At 35.8% G+C, this 22,322-nt stretch overlaps 1 protein-coding gene, 1 long non-coding RNA gene and 1 other non-coding gene across 4 annotated transcripts in view; 1 reads left to right on the forward strand and 2 right to left on the reverse strand.

The window, feature by feature from the left end:
• Positions 1-5,687: 5,687 nt before the first annotated feature.
• On the reverse strand, positions 5,688-8,045 carry LOC115424035 (uncharacterized). Its single transcript, XR_003936041.1, has 2 exons — positions 7,154-8,045; positions 5,688-5,922 (listed from the first exon to the last, which is right to left on the reverse strand). It is a non-coding gene; the product is annotated as an uncharacterized LOC115424035 (long non-coding RNA).
• Positions 8,046-8,529: 484 nt separating this feature from the next.
• kcnh6a (potassium voltage-gated channel, subfamily H (eag-related), member 6a) overlaps positions 8,530-22,322 on the reverse strand; it is an 89,477-nt gene continuing 75,684 nt past the window's right edge. The window contains exons 11-16 of one of the 2 annotated variants that reach the window (XM_030141114.1): positions 19,885-20,078; positions 15,958-16,057; positions 14,536-14,823; positions 12,289-12,469; positions 10,691-10,898; positions 8,530-9,841 (exon numbers count right to left, since the gene is read on the reverse strand). In XM_030141114.1, the coding sequence (XP_029996974.1) occupies positions 9,566-9,841; positions 10,691-10,898; positions 12,289-12,469; positions 14,536-14,823; positions 15,958-16,057; positions 19,885-20,078 (1,247 nt within the window). In that variant the 3' untranslated portion in view covers positions 8,530-9,565. Of the gene's footprint in view, positions 9,842-10,690; positions 10,899-12,288; positions 12,473-14,535; positions 14,824-15,957; positions 16,058-19,884; positions 20,079-22,322 lie in introns of both variants that reach the window. The other variant, XM_030141113.1, reaches the window with a different exon arrangement.
• On the forward strand, positions 12,196-12,267 carry trnac-gca (transfer RNA cysteine (anticodon GCA)). Its single transcript has one exon. It is a non-coding gene; the product is annotated as a tRNA-Cys (tRNA).

The following is a 22,322-nucleotide window of genomic DNA, read 5'->3' on the forward strand; positions in this document are numbered from 1 at the left end:
TTATCATGATTTTCAGTATTTTGCATTCTTTTCAGTGAAAATCTGGTATTTTACCATGTTTAATTTGCTGATCACATAGATGTTCATAAAAGGTTCAATTAAAGTTGAGGGTTATTATATCAGAAACATTAAAAAATGAGGAAAAAGTGATGTTTTTGATCAAAGATATCAACAATTCAATGTAAAAACAAATGTCTGCATCCACTGTTATTTGTCCAACTCCATGGGTTTCACTGGTGAATCAATGTTGTAGAAGATGACGGTGTTTCCGTGGTAACTACAGAGCCTCTGAACATCCAAATGGGTCATATCTGATGACCACGAAAAGATGACAAACTGTATTTTACACCAGTTATTTCAACATATTTCTTCAATTTTCAGTTTGTGGCTTATTTTGTTGTGGTTGCTTTTTTTTTTTATTTTTTATTTTGTACATTTTGTTGATTACTTTGGCTGCTCTGGTTCCTTTTCTTAGCTATTTCATTATTTTTTTGTTAATTTTCATTCAAGTTTTTGATTATTTTGTTGATTTTTCAACATTCTCTTGTCTATTTCATACAGATAGACTGATATATCGGCTGGTCGATATATCAGGCCAATATATAGATGTTTTTTTTCATTATCGGCCATCGGCCTTAATTTTTTTGAAAGCCAATATTTATTTATTTATTTATTTATTTCAGTAGTGAAAATGTTATAAGATATTTGATCAGGCACCTGTGTGGGAAGCACTTGAAGTTCAATAAATGTTCAAATGACCATGAAAAGATGACAAACTGTGTTTTACACCAATTATTTCAACATATTTCTTAAATTTTCAGTTTGTGGCTTATTTTGTTGTTGTTGTTGCTTTTTTTTTGTTGTCATTTTGTACATTTTATTGATTACTTTGGCTGCTCTGGTTCCTTTTCTTAGCTATTTCATTATTTTTTTTGTCAATTTTTGTTCAAGTTTTTGATTATTTTGTTGATTTTTCAACATTCTCTTGCCTATTTCATACAGGTAGACTGATATATTGGCCGGTCGATATATCGGGCCAGTATATAGATGTTTTTTCAATATCAGCCATTGGCTTTAATTGTTTTGAAAGCCATTATTCATTTATTTATTTATTTATTTATTTATTTACTTATTTAATTTATTTCAGTAGTAAAAATGTTGTAAGATATTTGATCAGGCACCTGTGTGGGCAGCACTTGAAGTTCAATAAATGTTCAAATGACCATGAAAAGATGACAAACTGTATTTTACACCAATTATTTACATGTATTTCTAGGTTTCGTGGATCGGAAGTTATTAAAGATTTTAAATCAGCAGATGATTTTGGTTGCTGGTGGCTGGTGTTGGGGTCTTCATGGGTTCATTTACATATTTATCTTGAAAATGTGTAAAAGAAGAAAAACAGCACCATAAACGCAGCTCTGTGGAGTGTATTTAATCTAAAAAAACAAAACAAAACAGATAAATAACAGGAATTTGTGCTTCAAGAAACATTGTACAGAATTATAAATGCTTAAGAAGTCATTACATTCACCTGAAACTGAAATCATCTTAGAGGATAAGTTCACATTTTTGTCCAGTCTGTCTTCAAACACTCGTCCAAGTGCAGGTTTAAGCAGAAGAAAACCTGCGGACCTCATTCCATACAAAAATATATTCATAAGAGTAAATGTGTCTTTGAATCTTCATCCTCATATTGTGCTGGAAAGAGAAAAAAAGGGTGAACTTATCCTTTAAGGAACAACGCCTCTGGTTTGTGATCGACAGTCACATCCACCTCACATCTGCTCGTTTACATGAACCCTCCTTCAGCGTCTGTCCTTCAAGTCCTTCAACGTTGGCACTTTGAGAGAAACACATCAGGTACTTTCTGAACCTATGTGACTGAACCACGGTATTAACACAAGATACGTTCACTGTCCTGTGGAAAACAAGTGGAACAGCACAGACACACACAGAAAAGACCAAAAACCACATTTAAAAATGCAGAAAAGTCTGTTAAGCTGACAAAATCCATGTGGACAAAAGTATGTGGACACATTAAATTCAGGTGTTTCTTTTCTAACAGGGGTCTGGGATACAAAACAACAATGACTAATGACAGAATAGAGTTTTAGATTATGGCATAAATATCAGTGCATTGGTTAGTTTTGGTTTAAATTATCTTTGCTTCCAAAATGCTTCAGTACGACGGCGTAGTAGGGCCACAGAAGAAAATAAAAACACTTGTCACTATGAGAATAAAGTCATAATATTTCAAGAATAAAGTCATAATATAATGAGAATAAAGTCATAGTTTAAAACAACTCATTAAAAAAAAAAAAAAAGTAGTGTGAGATACTCCCTGGTAAAATGATGTCCAAATAAAAGAGGATACACGAGCAAAGGTGTCAGAAAAATGGGCAATGATGACTGGGAGTACAGGTGGTGCAGACAGCTGCCTGTCAGCCAGCTGAGCCCATAAAGAGAAAAAAAGAAAGAAAAAAAAAACACAAAACAAAACGCATTATTTAACAAGGATAAAGTTGTAATATTTCGAGAATAAAGTCATAATATAATGAGAATAAAGTAGTTTCAAAAAAGTCATTATTTAATGAGGATAATATCGTAATATTTTGACAATAGTCATAATATAATGAGAATAAAGTCGTATTAAAAAAAAAACTCTTTATTTATTAAGGATAAAGTTATAATATTTTGAGAATGAAGTCATAGTATAATGAGAATAAAGTCGTACCCACTCATCAAATAATGTAGAACTTGGAACACTTAGTGAAGTTGTACTTTCATTTGGGGTTTACGCACAAAGGCCAAATACTGAGCCTATTAGCCCCGCCCACCAAATACTGAGCCTATTAGCCCCGCCCACCAAATACTGAGCCTATTAGCTCCGCCCACCATCATCATTTTTATTTTCTTATGTGGCCCGAATGCGCCGTCGTACCTCAGAGATGGTTTTTACTTAATTCCTCTCAACACTGATTCTTTTTTTTTATCCATGACTATGATTTTAAATGTTTTACCTCTAAATTTCTAAAATATTTTTCATGCTCTGACTGTAAATAATAATTTTCTGCCACAACTAACATCTCACTGAAGAAGAAAAATCTCCCATTAAACTTTAAGGAAATATTGATGTTTTTATCTTAAATCATTATGAACAGGACATCGTACAGCTGTAGACATGATGTGTCCCAATACTTTTGTCCATATAGTTTATATTACAGGCATTAAATTCAGAATGAGTGAATATTTTTTCACCTCGTCGCATAATTGCTAAAGTCATATTCAAAGATGGCAGTTCCCAAATGAAGTTTTGTCTTTATTTAACCTTTCTTAAGTGATTTATCATCAATGACAGTGGTTGTAGACACTTGATTAATATCATATTGATAATTAATATTCACGTTTTTATCTTAAATCCTCATGAACAGGACATCTTACAGCTGGAGACATGACATGTCCCAATATTTATGTCCATATAGTTTCTCAACATCAAAATTTCATTTTTAAGTTTATATGTCTTATTTAGTAATGAAGTTTATATTTTTTTAATATTTGATGCTTATTCTCTTTTGCATGCCATTCTTAAATGTCACTTTGTTTTGTTTGTTTTAATTTCCTAGTTCAATTATTCTACTTTTCTTAAATTTATCTTAAATTCTCTCGGTGTGGACGGTAAAGTAAGAGTTTCATTGGACAGGTAAACCTGTTTCTTTACTGTACACATGACAATAAAACACTTTGAATCTTTGAAATCTTTGAATATGACTTAAGCAATTATGCTCTGAGGGTAAGAAATATTCACTCATTTTGAATTTAATTTCTGTAATATAAACTATATGGGCAAAAGTATTGGGACACATCATGTCTACAGCTGTAACATGTCCTGTTCATGATGATCTGAGATAAAAACATTAATATTTCCTGAAAGTTTATTGGGAGATTTTTTTCTTCCTCAGTGAGATGTGAAGAAAGTAGATGGTTAGATGTGGTAGAAAATGATTATTTATAGTCAGAGCATAAAATATATTTTAGAAGTTTAGAGGAAGAACATTTAAAATCATAGTCATTGATAAAAATAAATAAATAAATAAATAAATAATCAATTTTGAGAGAAATTAAGTAAAAACCATCCCTGAGGCATTTTGAAAGCAAATATATTTATCACAATATAAAATATATGTTATGTAAAATATATGTAACTATAATATTATTTTCTATTTGTATTGCTTTTTTGAAAATCAACATGATCAGTGAATTCAACATGTCCTGTTCATGATGATTTGAGATAAAAACATCAATATTTCCTTACAGTTTAATGGGAGAATTTTCTTCCTCTGTGAGATGTGATGAAAGTAGATGGTTAGTTGTGATAGAAAATGATTATTTACAGTCAGAGTATTAAAAATATTTTAGAAATTTAGAGGAAGAATTTTTAAAATCATAGTCATGGATGAAAAAAAAAGTTGTCAATGTTGAGAGAAATGAACGGAAAACCATCTTTGAGGCATTTTTTGGGAATTTGAAATCTAACAATTTAAACCAAATTAACCAATTCAGCGATATTTATCCCAAAATAAAACTATATTATGACATTTGTTATTATTATACCTGAATTCAACGTGTCCACATACTTTTGTCCATAAAGTGAATAATTTAGGTAATTATGCTACATGTGTAAAACAGTCACTTATATCAGTAACTTGTGGAAGGATCCAAACATGGTGTATCTGCCACTTTAACCCTTTCATGCATAGTGGTCACTACAGTGCACAGCTATTCTACAGCTGTTCTCTTGTGTATTCATGGATTTTGTTGTTTTAGTTGCAGATCAACCAACACAGTGGACGCTCATGCACCATCCCATACACTGACATTTACACCATTACTGTAACTTTTCTGTTCTTGATAAACCTGATCTGCACGAACATATTTCAGTGTGAATCAATTGCTAATTGTTATTAGACTGTAATTATCTTTTTTTTTTTTTTTTTTACAAAAAGTAGTTGTTTTTTGTTCCATATTATTATAAAAGACTAATAACTAGTATTAGAGTATGTTAAAATGTGAGAAAATATCAGATTAGTGTCATTAAAAATGTTTGTATTTCATAGTTTTCACACAGTATGTCAGTAAATGCATGTTTCTTTGCTTCAAAAACTAAATGCATGGTGTCCAGCTGAGTGGACATTTTTGTAACTCCATGAAAAATAGGTTCATAAAAATAAATAAATTAATAACCACATTGTTTTTTTCATACCTAAAGAGGAATAAAAACACTCGGGAAAAAAATCTTGATTAAGGTTCTCATAATTCATGCATGAAAGGGTTAAAGGTTATTAAATGTGGTTTTTGGCTGTGGGACAGTAGTTTGCCCCAGTTTAGCCCAATGCTCCATAAACCAGTTCAACCATCAGACTGTAACAGCTACATATTAATATACAAGAGTCTCCTGCTGTGTTTGTGCATTTTACATCGTCATTATCAAATACTGCGGATTCATGTCAGATTCATGTGAGAACATGAAATATGAGATGAAATGACGCTGCAGCGGGTGTTTCCTCTGGAGCTGATTGGTGCATCTCCATCCTTCACAGTGCAGCGTCAGGTTGACTGATATTTTTTCAACTTACACACTTAAAAAAAAAACAAAAAAAAAAAAAAACAGAAAAACAACTAAGCAGTGACACTATATAATTATTTTTTACACTCATTACATTTACTAGATGTCAGGTTCTAAATGTAACTGACACATCTGTAGATTTATGAAAAATAATTTCAGTCCCAAATGAATGATTACATTAGTTTCTGCTCTACATGTGCAGTTCTTAAAGCGGAACTATGCAAGAGTTTTACCTTAAATAAACAGTTTCCAAGTCACTGTGACGGTTCAATGGTTTGTTACGGGGAGAATGGAGGCTCTATGCGGAAACAGGGTTAGGGTTAGGGTTCGGGAGTCGGGTTTTTTCAACCTGCAGGGCTTTTGTGGAATTATTTGACCTGACCCAACCCGCCCCGCAAATAAACTGACATTCTTTTGACCCGCCCCGACCTTACCTGTGAGTAACCTGCTTCACTTTTAAACTCCGACAGAAGCCATTTTAGTCATTTTATATGATTTTTTTTTTTTCTTTTTTTTTTTTTTTTAAATATTAGCAGAACCAATAGGGTCTTTTAATCTTTTAGTGTGCATTGGTATTTATTGATTATTTATTGTTGATTATTTAAATGCATTTATTCATAGTTGCTTTCAATAATCCTGTATTTGTGCACTGATTTATTTATGTTTGTCACATTGTACTTTGGATGTGGGCTGATGTCTGTGCTAAGCTGTAAATGAATTGCCCGTATGGGATAAATACAGTTTTCTGAATCTAAATCTGAATCACATTACTAACGCATGGTACCGAACGCACCTCCATATAATACCTGGACGGATTTTATGGGTCTTTACTTTTACTTTTATTATGTCATTATTTAGCCATATTATACTATATGTGAACTTTAAACACACTTCTACTCTGTATAAAGTTCATACAAGCTGTTAGAAACAACCTTAGTGTGCCAAGGCCTTCCACAGATATAGCGGCGCCAGCTGAGCCATGGACTTATCTACAATTTATGTAAACACATACGTGTAACAACTCCGAGGAAACCTTGAAAAACACCGTTCACTAGATGCAACTGGTACTCGGATACCGACATGCTGTCAGTATGCCTGTTTTGCCACGTATGTGTGAAATAAATCCTTCTTCTGAGACAATCCACTGGTTTCATCTTGTCTGTGTGAAACAAACGATGACAACTTCTCCACAGACAAACTACAGCAGTGGAAAATATAAGGTTCTAATTTGTCCCACAGTATGAATTTGGAAAGTGCAAAAATGATACTAAAGTTATTAAGAGTCAAAGGTGTCGTAGTTGTTTTAGTTCAGGGTCCACATTCAGCCCAACTGTGATCTACAGTAAAATAATCATGACATAATAACCTATAAATAATGACTCCAAATTTAAATCCAAATTTCATCGTAAAAAGTCCATATTATCGGTATAGGATCAGTATCGGCGAAACTAATCCAACCCAAAAAATCGGATCGGATCGAAAGCAAAAAAAAAATCCAGACAGGGACATCGCTACGAGAAACGGTACAGTTTATGGTGCTACGACACAAACACGCCCCCAGCCAGGTACCGCCCCCTACATATAAACACAAGCCACGCCTTCTTTTCACAGGCGTTTACCATGGCAGAGCAAAAAGGAAGAGGTGGAGGAGGAAGGAAAGAGTGAGAGGAGTGAAATAAGAGCCTGCCTTGGTCCAGCTTTAGCAGAACGGAGAGAGATGAAAGAAAAAGAAACATCTGAACAGACGCAGACCTGGTGTTGTTACTGTTGCACTTGAACGTGAAACTGAGATAAACTGTCTGTATCGACGTCTTTAGTGGATTTGTGCTCTTGATGATGGATATTGGCTGTAACGATGTCTATGTGGATCTATACTTTTATTTACTTTTACTTTTATTTTGTCATTATTTAGCCATATTACACTACATGTGAACTTTGGACACACTTATACTCTGTATAAAGTTCATACAAGCAGTGAGAAATAATCTTAGTGTGTCGAGGCCTTCTAGAATACAGTGGCACAGCTGAGCCATGGACTTATCTACAATTTACATAAACACATACATGTAACAACTCTGAAGAAACCATAAAAACACCGGTCTCCCAATGCAAACTGGGACTCAGATGGACTCAGATGCTGATACTGTTTACCCTGGATGCCAAATAACTCCTCCCTCTTTGAGACGACCCCGTGTCTCTCGCTGTTTCTGTGAATGAACTATGACATTTACTCATTTATGAATTCGTTTATGAACTCGTTTACAAATGATGCCCGAATGCTTGCTGGCTAGCAGAGACTGGGGTGCTGTAAATGTGTAAGGGGGGGGGGGGGGGGGGGGGTAAATGTGACAAAATCATGGGGCCCAGCATTTCTGGGGGGCCCATAGTGCAGTGGAGGTGGTCCAATGAAGTTGTGAAAATTTCGTGTAAGATCGGCTGTATAATAGAGACATAGAAGAAGAAGAGTCAGATGTTGAACACATGTTAGGTTTCACTTTCACTTCACGCCAGCGTTAGTTGCGTTACTTATGGACCGCACCCCCACATATATAACTGCTACCCCTACCCTACGTACACCCCCCTCCCCCCATTTTATGAAGGGCCCACAACGTTTAGCTTTCATGGGGCCCACAGTTGCTAGCTGCGCCCCAAAGCGGAGATGTTTGCAAACTAAAGGTAGGTGGATCGATCCAAGCATCGATAATATCGATATCCATGTTGGTATTGATATTGACAGATACCAGTGTAATGAGACTGATATTTTAGTTTCCTAGGTGGGCAAACGAACAAGCACTTGCACTGAGGAGGAAATAGTTTTAAATCTCTTATTTGCTGTAACAGTTGTTACTGTTCTGTTACACTGCGAGTTTTTTTCTATTTGACCAAAAACTTTGTTCAAATTCTGTCTTGGGGTTTAACTAGTTAATAATCCAAATGAAAAATCATAAAAACACTTAAAGGTCATGAAAATTCATTGAGATTTAGTAATCTAACCATGCGTCCATCTTAATTATTAAAAAGTATCGGTGTCAGTACCAGCATCAGCGATACTGGCCCTGTATTTACTTGGTATTGGATCGATACCGAATCTTTCACCACAAAAACACATTCACTCGTAATCAGTGTTGTTTGTGTCACGTAGGTGTATGTTTGTTTATTTTACTAGAACACCCTTTGTCTGCCTCAGGAGGGTGTTTTTATTACCAGCTGCAGAATTTTGTCAGTTGAATGTAGTTTTTGTCAGATGTACGTAGTTCGTTATATGACTCATGTCTAATTTGTTTCGTCTGAATAGCAACTGGCAAAACAACTAGCCTTGGTGTTGGAGGTCCTCATGTAACATTAGTAACTTTCTCGTATCTCAACATCTCAACAGCATCACTCGTCAGTTCATTGAAAACTAATGTACATGGTCGGGGGGGGGGGGGGGTAGGTGTGGGTTTTACCGCAGTGAATATGTACTTGGAAACTGTAGGGGGAGCTCTATAGAGAAAAATGCTACAAAAACAACAAAGAAGAGCCAAAAAGAACCAAATCTTGCATAGTTCCTCTTTAAATATGGTCGATAATTCTTCACACGTGGAACATGTTTCTGTCCGCGTCTCCTCCGTCTGGTTACAGTTTCAGTGGCGTTCACATCCAGCATGTATATGTATGTTTAGTGCCGACTGTCAGCTCGTAACACACACTTGTTCCACGCCGCTGAGCAGGAATAATCTCTTCGTAGCAGAAGGTCCGGGATGCGAGGGGATGCTGGAGACTTCAGCCGCCAGAGAGGGCGCTGTAGAGTCTGTACATGACAAACAGGAGGCACTGTGAACCCTGGGTGACGTAGACGTCCAGGTGACCCACGCTCTGCAGCAGCATCTGACCAGGACGGAGGGGGGGCTGAAGGACGTGCGGGACGGACCGAGACGGACCGGGTCTCAGGGCGGGGTTCTAGCTGCCGGGCAGGACCGGGTCGGACACGTGCCTCTGGATCTCCTGCGCCTCCGTGGACGTCTCCAGGTGTTCGGGGAGGGAGGGGAAGCGCTGGCTGCCGCAGAGCAGTACGGGAGGATCCTGGAGCTGAGGAGGGGCGGGGTCCACGCCGGGCAGACGGGGGGCGGGGTCAGCCTCTGGGGACATGGACATGGTGTCGTCGGACGCCACCGTCAGATGGATCCCACTGGACAGAGAGTCCTTGGATTTATGCTGGAAATCAGAGTCTGGACTCTGGGAGGAAACAGAAACTGGACTCAGATTCAGATCATAAAGTTCAATCTAATCTAATCTTATATCAGAATACTTTAATGACCCCTGAGGAAAGCTGAGTTTAATGGAACAGAATAGATGCAATTTCATCTTTTAAAACAACAAAATAAATAATGACCACTTAATGAATAAACAATAAGAAACAATAATGTACAGTTAGTTTGGTGCTCATAAAAAGACTACTATGAATGAGGGAAAAAAAATCAAATTTGAAGACAAATTGTATTTTCAGTAATGAATAATAAGATATTTTATCTTGTACGCCATAGTCATCAGTGGTGATTAGCATGTTGGGCAAATCTGCTTTTAATTATAGAATAGAATAGAATAGAATAGAATAGAATAGGCTTTATTGTCATTGTGCGTACAATGAAATTCGGAGTACAAAACATAAATAAAAACACTAAAAACACTGCGCTGGAGAGTAAAAAGCTGCTGCACCTGTGTGTACCACCACAAATCTATTACTGTTGTTCTAGGTAAGATCAGAAATATAAAATATCTCCATGCAAAGAGTTACAATAGAGATAGAAATATGACTAAATTATAATTATGAAGATATTTTTAAAGAGAGTCGATCTCACTCACTGCTCTGTGATTAGCCCCCCTATTAAACAGGCAGCGGGGGGTGTACTGAGCATGCTCAGATGTCTATGGAAACAACACCGTCTATTCTACCAGCACGTTTTGAAATTTTTCCTATTGAGCAAACGGTTGAATTTTTATGAATATTTAAAATAAATCATACATTCAGAACGCTCACCACAGACACGTCAGGGGTTAAAGGATTAACAATAAACCTCCACAGACCTGGATCAGTGAAGCGGAGCTGTCGATCTGTACCGTCTGAATGGGGGGGACAGTGTGAATGGTGGAGGTTCCTGTGCTGTAAAGGGCCGTGGGGTGGGGGGTGTGAGGACTGGGCGACACGGCGCTGTAGGCCGGAGGAACCGGGGCCATCTGCCTCTGGAGCAGCTGCAGGATCACAGTGATGTCGGCCGTCATCCGGGTCTCCAACCTGGACCAAACAGGACCAAACAGGAACCGTCAGAATCAGATCAGAAAACACTGTGGAGTCTGTTTGTGCACAGACCTCTGCTTTTCCAGGAGGGTCCACTAGGGTTCTCTGTTTATCTATGAATCCTCTCAGTGTGTATATTAAAAAAGCCAAGTGGCCTCTGTGTGAGTGCATGTATATATGTGTGTGTGTGTGTGTCTTTGGATTCACTCTAAATCCGTACAGAGCTGACAGCTGCAGTTTGTCATACTTATGTATTTTTGGTCAAGGAACAGACTAGCGAAAATGACAACTTGATAGGACCAATATTTTGGGAGATATTAGTAATTCTGAAATACAATAGACTTACAATCACGTTGCTGTACCCAGAATGTTTTGGCGGTGACTGCTGGACGAATACGGTATAGCATGCACGAATACACAATAGCATAAAAACAACCACATCTAGAACCAGTGGATCCACACGGGTCAACACGCTAGCTACCCCGCCCCCCAAAGGGGAGGCAAGGGGTATTGTTTAAGGTTTGGTTTGTTTCTTTGTTTTGTTTTTTAACACTTTAGCAGCAAAACTATTGGTTGAATTTGTGCTAAATTGGATTTGTGGTTACATTTTGGGAAAAGTAGGTCAAATTTAAAAAAAAAAAAAAAAATTAAATCTTTTTTGTTTTCCTATTTACTTATAATGGACGAAATTTTGCATGTCTATAAAAACATCAATTTTGTTTCAATTTACTTCAAACTTGGCACATATATATAGAAGCAGTTGATATGACATCAGCACATGCACAGACATGATGACATCAGCTGGATTGATGCCAAAATAAACTACAATACAGGTGAGGGGCGGGGTTTGTTGTACCTGGAACCAAGGTTATTATTGTTAACGAAAACTAAGGAAATGATGAAAACTAGAATTGAAAAAACATTTTCATTAACTGAAATAAATAAAAACTATCATTGAAAGAAAAAAACAATAACTAACTGAAACTGTATTGTGTGTTTACAAAACTAACTAAAAAAGATAAAAAAATTATGGATAAAATTCCCTTTGTTCAACTTGGTTTTGGACCCTTTGGTGGGCCGGGTTTGGGCCACGGGCCGCATGTTTGACACCCCTGCTTAACTTGTTTCTCTTTCCTCTGAAACGTGACACATCCACACATGGCCAAGTGCATGCTGGGAACTGATATGCAAACAGGAACAACAGGGAGGAGTTTCTATAAACACACAATAGACCTGAAGGTAAACCAGGTCACTGAATAAATAAAAGACTAAACCTGGACCAGAGCACCAGACAGGGGGTATAGCTCAGTGGTAGAGCATTTGACTGCAGATCAAGAGGTCCCTGGTTCAAATCCGGGTGCCCCCTGTTCACTTTTTCCATTATTACCGGTTCAACTGGGACTGCAGCAGCTCCAGTCTGGATTCCAGTTCACTGGGTCGGTCCTCTGCACAGGGTGGGGGGTGAAAACTGGCCCGGACTGAAGAAAGGCGTCTCTGGTTCTCTGAGAACTGGCTGGACCTGCGATCCGACCAGTAACCATAGAGACCGGACATACTGATGGGTGCAGCTGCTGTGGGAAGACACACATTCAGGTTAGTTTCTGACATAATCAAAAAAAAAAAAACAAAAAAAAAAACATCATTAAGGGTTTGGCTTCAAAACAAACTGTCAAATCTATTCATCTGCACATAATATTACACAGATACCACCTTCCACTGTGTTCAAACTGTTTTTACTTTAATTATTATTATCATTATTATTTTATTATTATTATTATTTTTTTTTTTACGTGTGTATATCAGTGGTGGGTCGTCTTTTCTTTGAGGAAAACTTCCCTGCCTGTCATAGAGGTGATCTGTGTGTTTCAGTTCCATCTATAAGTCCTTTTTATGTCCATGGAGGCCAAAGCTGTGAGTCTCCTCTGTCCAGTCGGATTCCTGACATAAATTTTTATTCTCTTGAGGACAGACAATGTCCGCTCGACCAGCTGGCTAGTGTTGGGGTTGGCTGACCTCTCCTCACCATGTCCAGCTTTTCTGGAAAAGTCTGCCTTGAAAATAGATTTTTAAATCTGTCCCAGACCAAATCCTTTTCCTCTGCTCCGTCAGGACATAGTGGATGTAAAAAAATCAACCTCAAATGTATGAATAGTTCAATTCAATTCAATTAAATGAACTGGCATGAATCAAAAACAATATTGCCAAAACTATATCAAGTAAGTTTTACTCTGACCATCCAATCAGAGGAAGGATAAATGATGATGACAGCGGGGACCCTCGAGCTGGAGTCTGACTGGTTATAGAAACAGTCCTGATGTTCTACAGTTTAAGTTACATGGGCCAGTACTGCTGATTCTATATATTACATCCACATACATGTACTGGAAGCAGAGCAGCCAAAAGAAACGCTAAGAAATGAAAAGAATAGTCCAGTGTTTTTCAACCATGGGGTCGCCTGGAATTTCTAGTAATTGATTAAAAAAAGAAAAAAACCCAACTTACTAACAAAAAATAGGTGGTGAGCTGACAGAGACAATCACAACACATAAAAGACAAACTGTGGTTGTGAAACTGCAGGACTGTGGTTCTGTTTATCTGTCAAATGTTCATTGTGGTCAGTTTCAGATGCTGCAGCTCTTTCATAATTCATAGTTTCAGTTCTCGTTTATTCAGTATCAGTTGTCCTCCTTGTAAATCACAGCTGGACTGACCGTACATATCCTGACCAAGGAAAATCAAATACTCCCTTTGTGCAGTAATCTACACCTGGATTTACTGCCTCTGTCCACAATAATAGACATTATATAGACTAAATGTCGTCTAAAATTAGCGTAGTAGTTGAATTAAGCAAAAAAAAAAAAAAATCTTGAATTAAGCAAAAAAATCTGCCAATGGAACAAGTGGAAATTATCATGGTAAGATTTCTTGAAATCAGATTTTCCAGATCTGTTGTCTAAAAATCAGTTCTTATATCTTACTGAAAAGTTCCTCTTTAGGTGATTACGCCTGATTTTAAGATGAGATATTTGGACTAGAAATGAGAAAAATACACTTGGCAAGACTTTGATTTTTTCCAACAAAACGGGTCATATCTGATGACCATGAAAAGACGACAAACTGCATTTTACACCAATTATTTACATGTATTGATTGGATTAATGGACCAACACGTAATAAACATTTTAGATCTGTGGATGGATTGTGTCGCAGGTGGCTGTTTGGGTCTTTATGGGTTAAATACAGAAAATTAAATAGAGGAAAATACATGATTTACAGAGAAAAAGGCAAAATACAGAGGATGATATTATAATAAATGGTGATAAATCACTCGAGAAAATGAAAAAAAAAAAAAGTCTCCGTTTTGAATGTCTGGGGTCGCCAGAAATTTGTGATGTTAAAATGGGGTCATGTACCAAAAAAGGTTGGGAACCACTGGAATAGTCTATTGGGAATAAATCAAATCAGTTTCATTTCATGTTTCTAATGGTGTTTAGGCCAGCAGAGAGGGCCTTGGCCCTGACGGACCACCACTGAAATAAAGTAACAAATGTGCAAGTGAGTGACACTGACAGATACAAAAGGGATGGAACTGAAGCCAAGCTGCTGTTGGACATTTTTATGACAGTGTCTCCACCTGAGTACGGTCCTCCCATGTCCACCGGGGGGCCCATCCCCGCTGAGGGTCCACTGTGGGGCAGCAGGTTGACCACGGTGGGTGGGTAGTCTCTGGTGTCCCCCCCCGGCGGGTACAGCTCCCCTTTACTGTGTCCCATGGGCTTCACGTCATCATCGCTGGACTGTGAGCAGACGCTGCCGCTGCTGCACAGGTCGTCCCACTGAGACCCCGGTAAGGCGCCGTGGCGGTGGTGGTTGGCCACGGGACACGACTGGTCCGGGTACGAGTCATCTCCGTCCATACCGTCTGAGCAAACGGAGAGACAGTACGGAGACGAGACAGTCAGTAGGAGGACATGGGTGACGTTCGACTTCAGATTCAGAGTCAAGTTTATTTGGCATTCCAGCATGTAAAAAATACACAGAAATGAAACACTGTACTCAGCAGCATTTAGTAAATAGTATAAATTACTGATAAAACAATAAAATACTGATATAAAATAGTAATAACAATACCCCCCCCCCAAAAAAAAAAAAAGGGCACGGGTGTCAAACATGTGGCCCGTGGACCAAAACCCACACATCAAAGGTTCAAATCTGGCCCTTTAATGCAAAACTGACACTGATGATATTCACATTCAAGGGTGTCGAACTGGTTTTACTGCAAATTTACATACGGACAAATATGGTCTGAAGTAAAATAATATAATAAGAACCTATAAATAAGGACTACAAACTGTCTTTTTGGTTTAATGTGAAAAAGTAATTACATCATGCCTACAAATAATGACAACTCCAAATTTTCCTCTTTGTTTTAGTGTGAAAAAAAAGATTAAATTATTTTAAAAAAAAACAAAAAAAAAAAACAACTATCCTTTGACAATAAAATGTGAATAACTTGTATAAATATGAATAACCTGAAATGTCTAAAGAAATTTAAACTAGGATAAGGTAAGATAAGATGAGATAAGATAAGATAAGATAAGAGACTTTATTGATCCCATTCTATTCTATTCTATTCTATTCTATTCTATTCTATTCTATTCTATTCTATTCTATTCTATTCTCAATACAAAAAAATAAAGTGCAGTAAAGACAAAACAGAAAATATACACATAAGCATAAAATATAAATAGAAGAAAGAAGTATTTATATAAATGTAACTTTAAATATTACATGCATATGCAATCTTTCCACTTGATCTGAACCTGATCATAACTGACACGCAGACAAATACCAGATACAGAAGCTAAGAAAATTAAAAATACACATAATTTCATAATTTAATGTTATTTCTTTGCACTAAAACAAAGAGAAACATTTGGGGTAGTCATAATTTACAGGTTATTATGTTATTATTTTACTGGTCTGATCCACTTGAGACCACATTGGGCTGAATGTGGAACCTGGACTGAAGGTGTGGAGGTGTGAAGGGACTCACCGGGGCGGTTTCGCCGTCGTAAAGAACTTCTGCGGTGTCTGGATCGGCGGTATCCGCAGTCAGAGTCCCTGCCCGGGGTTGTCTGGTTTATTCGATCTGCCTGATACATACAAGCGTCAGTAATTCAATCATACACAAAGGATCTCATGTTTAATAGAAATGAGCATTCATGGTCTATTTTATACCATTTGGTTTCATAAAAAACATGTTTATATTTAAGGGGTCGATATGACTATACAGGTGCCTTTGGTGCAGAATCGAACTGTCACCACGAACACATTTAAAATAATGAAATTCTGGGGTTTTGTTATAAAAGGACAAACACTTATCTGGGAAGATGCAGCAAACAGATGATCAATAACAAGACTGTTTGTTATATCAACATTTATTTTTTAAAAAAAGTGTACGTGAAACATTATTGTTATGTTGTCATGTCACTGAACTCACTGCCATCAGAAATAAAATCCATCTCAGAGTTTAAGATGTTCACCACCAGAATTAAAACCTGGTTAAAGACAAAACACAACTGTTCTCATCTGTAAATATTGTGTATATTGTGTGGGAGAGTGAGTGAGCGAATGAATGAACGCCTCATATATAAATGCAACACTGGATTATCAGATTGTATGGTATGATCGTTTTAAATGATGTATATTTTATATTTGTACTGCAATGTTGTGGAAGAGTCCAACCGGGGACTGGAGTTGAGAATTAGCACTAACTGTAAACTCTATATGCATCACATCAGCTGCAAACTTGTAACTATGTTTGACTGCATTATCCCTGTCAAATAAATAAATAAAATTTCAATATTGGCTTTAAATATGATTATTTTAAATGGAATTAATGTTCTTTACCAGTCCGTGGTGTTTTCTTTAATGGAAGTGTCTACTGACACAGTACTGAGGCACAAAATATGGGTTTGTCTGTTACTACAGAGCCAATCAGCACACTCGTTATATCATTGTAGACTGGTAACTGGTCACATCCCAAAATGTACCAAGGAAATTAGATGGCAAATAAGTCGAACCAAAACACAGCAGAGATTTAGCACAGTAGGTAATGCTTTGGACTACAGTGGGTACGGTTACATGATGTGTTTTAAATCCGATTTATTTTTCCAGAAGAAATTAATTCGGAACTAAAGTATTTTCTCTTCTGTTTACATGGAAATGTTAAACCTGAATAAAGGTTTACATGAGGTATTCATGAGGTAGATAAGTGAGCAGAAGGGTTCCCGCAGCCCTTCTGTTAGCTTAGCTTAGCCCTTCTGTTAGCTTAGCTTAGCCCTTCTGTTAGCTTAGCTTAGCATAGTCACTACATTTCCATGGTCACACGTAGCCAGTTTTTTAAAGGTGATTTGACGTCTTTTGTAAGTGATTTTGTGAAATCTGATTCTCTCTAATTATTTCTTTAGATCTGCGACTTACTGCACTCATACAATCTTGGGACTGTTGTGTTGACGGAAGTTGGAAAATGTTTTTGTTGGAAGGGATGCATGCGCTAAATTAGCTTTGCTTTACCGTTTTAGCTTTACATTAGTTTTTATTTGCCCAGATTTTATTGCTGCAGTAAGTCACATGACCATGATTTGAGCTTCAGTTTGTGATCATATTGACCCCAGCGGACTAAAGGAATGATCAGGGAGAACTGAATTTCACAAAATCACTCCTAAAATACTACGAATCACCTATAAAAGCCTGGCTACGTCTGACCAGAGGAATGAAGCCATTATGCTAAGCTAGGCTAAGCTAAGCTAATGGAAGGGCTGCGAGAACAAGTCAGTCAGTGCACTGCAGTGCAAACTGATTATCCCACTTATGGAACTCATCAGTTGATGACAAATGAATGAATAAAAAACAGGTGTTGAACTGTTCCTTCAGGGTTTTCCAGGCTGGTAGATCCCATCAGAATAGCCCACTGGAACGCTTTGGGAAGACTAGACTGCAGTGCATATTCTTCCGCCAGCGCAGAATGTGTGCGTCATCGCCACAGGACAAGACACTGAGCATGTGCAGAATGAAAGGAATAAAGTCCAAACGGAATAAAATGTTTACATGTCCAGGAAGAATTTAGGTTGGAATTAAAAGGGGATTAAACCAGTGACTTTAATCGGGTTTAAATGTAATCCAAACTTTTCTTTTTCAACTGGAATAAGGTGTTTACATGGGCATCTGAAATAGTGTCTAACCTTTATTCAGATTAAACCAGGAATAAAAGTTGCCATGGAAACGCACGGAATGTGGATGACTTAGGTTTGATTCCCGGTTTAAGCATCATTTGTTTTTTTCTGTAGATTTTCAAATGTAGGTTAATCCGACATTGATATAAATCAGCCACTGGGACAATGTTCAGAGTGCAGAATTTGGAGCACAGCACTCAATACACAGAGCTGACACAGAACTGAGAAGTAACACAGACCACTGCTGCATCGAACATGTAGCTCCGCCCACCTTCTACAACCTCACTGACTGCACAGAGCAAAGAACACCATAAAACAACAACAGAGAGCATTTACAACAATAATTCCCATTCTATACTATATACTATCACTAATTTGTTGTTTCTTCCATTAATTGCCACAGTACTGTAACAGCAAAATGCTAATGAGTTCATGGAACAGTATCCCTGATTGGCTCTAGCACAAATGCTAACATTTGACTGGCTCTGTGGTAATAGACAAACCCATATTTCATTCCACAGTACTGTGGCAGTAACCATTGCCTTTTTTTTTGGTCTTTTTCCTTCATTTGTCGCTTGTCTGTGAGTGCATCTTTTTACATTTTATTAATTCTATCTATGAATAAGGACAGATGTTTACTGTGGGCCTTTAGACGATGAAACAACTGTCATATAAAAGCCTTCAGTCTCTGTTAGGATGGACAACACAAATACGTAGAGTAGAAGTAGTAAAATGCTTTGGGTGCCTTGAAACGCGCAATAGAAATCTAATCCATTATTATTATTGTTTTGTTTTTTTTTTATCTTTACAATTTAACCCTTTCATGCATAGTGGTCACTCCAGTGGACAGTTCTTCTCCAGCTGTTCTCTTGTATATTCATGGATTTTGTCGCTTTAGTTCCATATCAGCCAACACAGTGAACACTTATGCATCATCCCAAACACTGACATTCAGACCATTACTGTAACTATGCTGTTCTTGATAAACCTGATCTGCATGTTTGAGTGTAAATCAATTGCTAATTATTTTTAGACTGTAATTAACAGTATGTAAGGTTTTTTTTTTTTTGCATATTATCTCAGTAAAGTGAATGATAAGTGTTTGTATTGCATAGTTTTCCATATCACTTTCTGATATTAGTTTTTAATTTATGTTTCTTTGCTTCAAAAATTTAATGCATGGTGTCTGGCTGGGTGGACATTTTTGTAACATCTTTAAAAAAAAACTAAAAAAATTTGATTGCATTGTTTTTTTCATGCCTACAGAGGAATAAAAACACTCAGGAAAAATATCTTGGCCAAGGTTGTCATAATTCATGCATGAAAGGGTTAAAACATTTATTACAAAAACAGTTGATGGGGTATGTTAATCAGATCAGTTCCATGTACTCTGTGGTTATTTAAGTTTTTAATCACATTATGGGATCATGTGCAATTGAATCATTGGTCCATTTTACTTCAATGAGAAATCAACTTGTGCAAATGTTGACCTCTGACCTTTTAACTGAATATGTGGCACCACAACTGGAGGACCTTCAACCAACCATCATTTTGCAGGTAGATGGTCCGTATAGAGGTGAATTAAATAAAGCAAAAAAAAAAACCCAAACCTTTCAGTATGTACTTTTCATTTTGTAATAATTCCCACAGATTTATTTGTCTGTTCATTTGCGTTTGTGATACCTGTGTTCGACTGTAAACAGACTTTAGGGACACCCTGTATGTCGCCCTCTAGTGGCACTCACATCTCTCAGGTTGAAGGTGATCTCCAAGTTGTGCCAGAAACTGTCGGAAAAGTCCGGATACATGTCGAGCACCTCCAGCAGGTCGTCCCTCAGGATCTTATGGAGGTCACAGTAGGTCAGAGCTCGGACGTCTGCGCTGGACTTCCCAGACCTCCCGTACAGACTGATGGACTCACCAAAGATGTCATTCTTACCTGAAGAAAACAGAGAAAGGACGCAACGTCACTACGACCAAGTCTGCACAGATAACTGAAACTAATCAGACTGGAGTTGGACCTACAGCAGTTCTAATACTCTCACCAAATTGTGCAAAACTAATATTTTTAATAACACAAAAATATTTTTATTATTTTTTGTTTATGTGTATTTCTTTAATTATCATATTGATAATATATTGTCTAGTACATATTATATAAATTGCTGTTTTAATTGTGTCTTAATAGTGTTTTAATATGTATAGATTAGATTAGACTAGATTAAATTAAATTAGACTAGATTAGACTAGATTAAATTAAATTACATTAGACTAGATTAAATTAGATCAGATTAAATTAAATGAGATTAGATTAGATTATATATTCGTTTATAGATTAAATTAAACTGGAGTAGAATAATTAGATTAGATTAAATTAGATTAGACTAGATTAAATTAAATTAGATTAGACTAGGTTAAATTAAATTAGAATAGATTAGACTAGATTAAATTAAATTACATTAGACTAGATTAAATTAGATTAGATTAAATTAAATGAGATTAGATTAGATTATATATTAGATTACAGATTAAATTAAACTGGTGTAGAATAATTAGATTAGATTAGATTAGATTAGATTAGATTAGATTAGATTAGACTAGATTAAATTAAATTATATTAGACTAGATTAAATTAGATTAGATTAAATTAAATTAGACAAAATTAAATTAAATTAAATTAAATTAAACTAAATTAAATTAAATTAAATTAAATTAAATTAAATTAGATAGAACTTAATTGATCCTTTTTTGTTGTATTGATAATTTCCTTCCTGCTAATTTGTTACATAAATGGGCAAACTGTGACACATGATAATTTCCCTCTGGGATTATTAAAAGTATTCTGATTTTAATTAAAAGTACAAAACCTTAAATAGAATTGTTGTCTTCCTAGTTGAGTTTTGGAGTGATTCTGAACCAAACTAATGAAAACCCATCCAAAGTGGTGCTGCTGCAGCAGAAACAGGGATGACCTCTGCAGCCTGGATGGAGCGCTGGCTCTATCGGTGATCAATGCCACAGTGAAATGGAAGTGGAGCTGTGCCCAAACACCGCTGGCAACACAACACACAAACACACAAACACACAACACACAAACACAAGTGTGTGGAGTGTAGAGGTCAGTGTGACTCATGGCTTTGAAGGGAAGAGATGGGAGGCGGAAACAGAAACTAAGACTCTTATATACTCAGATTTAAAAAAATATATATATAAAAATAAATAAATGAAAAAAATTACAAATAATACAAATTTATTAAAAAAAAATAGAAAAAAGAAACAGAAACTAAGACCGACATACTCAGATAAAAAATGAAATAAAATAAAAAGAATGATAAAAATAAATAAATAAAAAAAATAAAAATAATAACAATTAATTAAAAAACAGAAAAAAAAGACAAACAAAGACTCATATACTGAGATAAAAAATAAAATAAAAAGAACTATAAAATAAATAAATAAAAAAAATAAAAATAATAACAATTAACAAAAAAAAATAGAAGAAAAGAAAAAGAAACCAAGACTCTTATATACTCAGATAAAAAAAAATAAATAAAAAGAATTATAAAATAAATAAATAAAAAATAATAAAAACAGTAAAAATGTATTAAAAAACAGGAAAAAGAAAAAGAAACAAAATCTCTTATATACTCAGATAAAAAAAAATACAAATAAATGTGTTTAAATAAAAAACAACTAATAACAAAACATAAAAATTTAAAATAAATAAATAAAAAGAAAGAAAGAAAAAAGAATTAATAAAAAGAAAAAAGAAAACAATGAAAAAGAAACTAAAACTCTTATATACTCAGATAAAAAATAAAATAAAATAAAAAGACATATAAATAAATGAATAAAAATAAATTTAAAAAATCAATTAGAAAATAGAAAAAAGAAAAAGAAACTAAGACTCTTATATACTCAGATAAAAAAAATACAAATGCATTTATAGAAAAATAAAAAATCAACTAATAAAACATAAAAATATAGAATAAATAAAAAGAAAAAGAATTAATAAAAAGAAAAAAATACAAAAAATGAGACAGAAACTATTTGGGTTCTTATTTAGTCTTTTTTTTTTTTGCGTTTTTAGTGGAGGTGTTTATATAAGCTGTTTGTTTCTTTCCTTTTTCTTCATGACAGAAAACACATTTGTTAGTGATTACACATGATTGATTCTACTTTT

Source organism: Sphaeramia orbicularis, chromosome 8 (assembly GCF_902148855.1).
Source record: "Sphaeramia orbicularis chromosome 8, fSphaOr1.1, whole genome shotgun sequence".
Taxonomy (NCBI): domain Eukaryota; kingdom Metazoa; phylum Chordata; class Actinopteri; order Kurtiformes; family Apogonidae; genus Sphaeramia; species Sphaeramia orbicularis.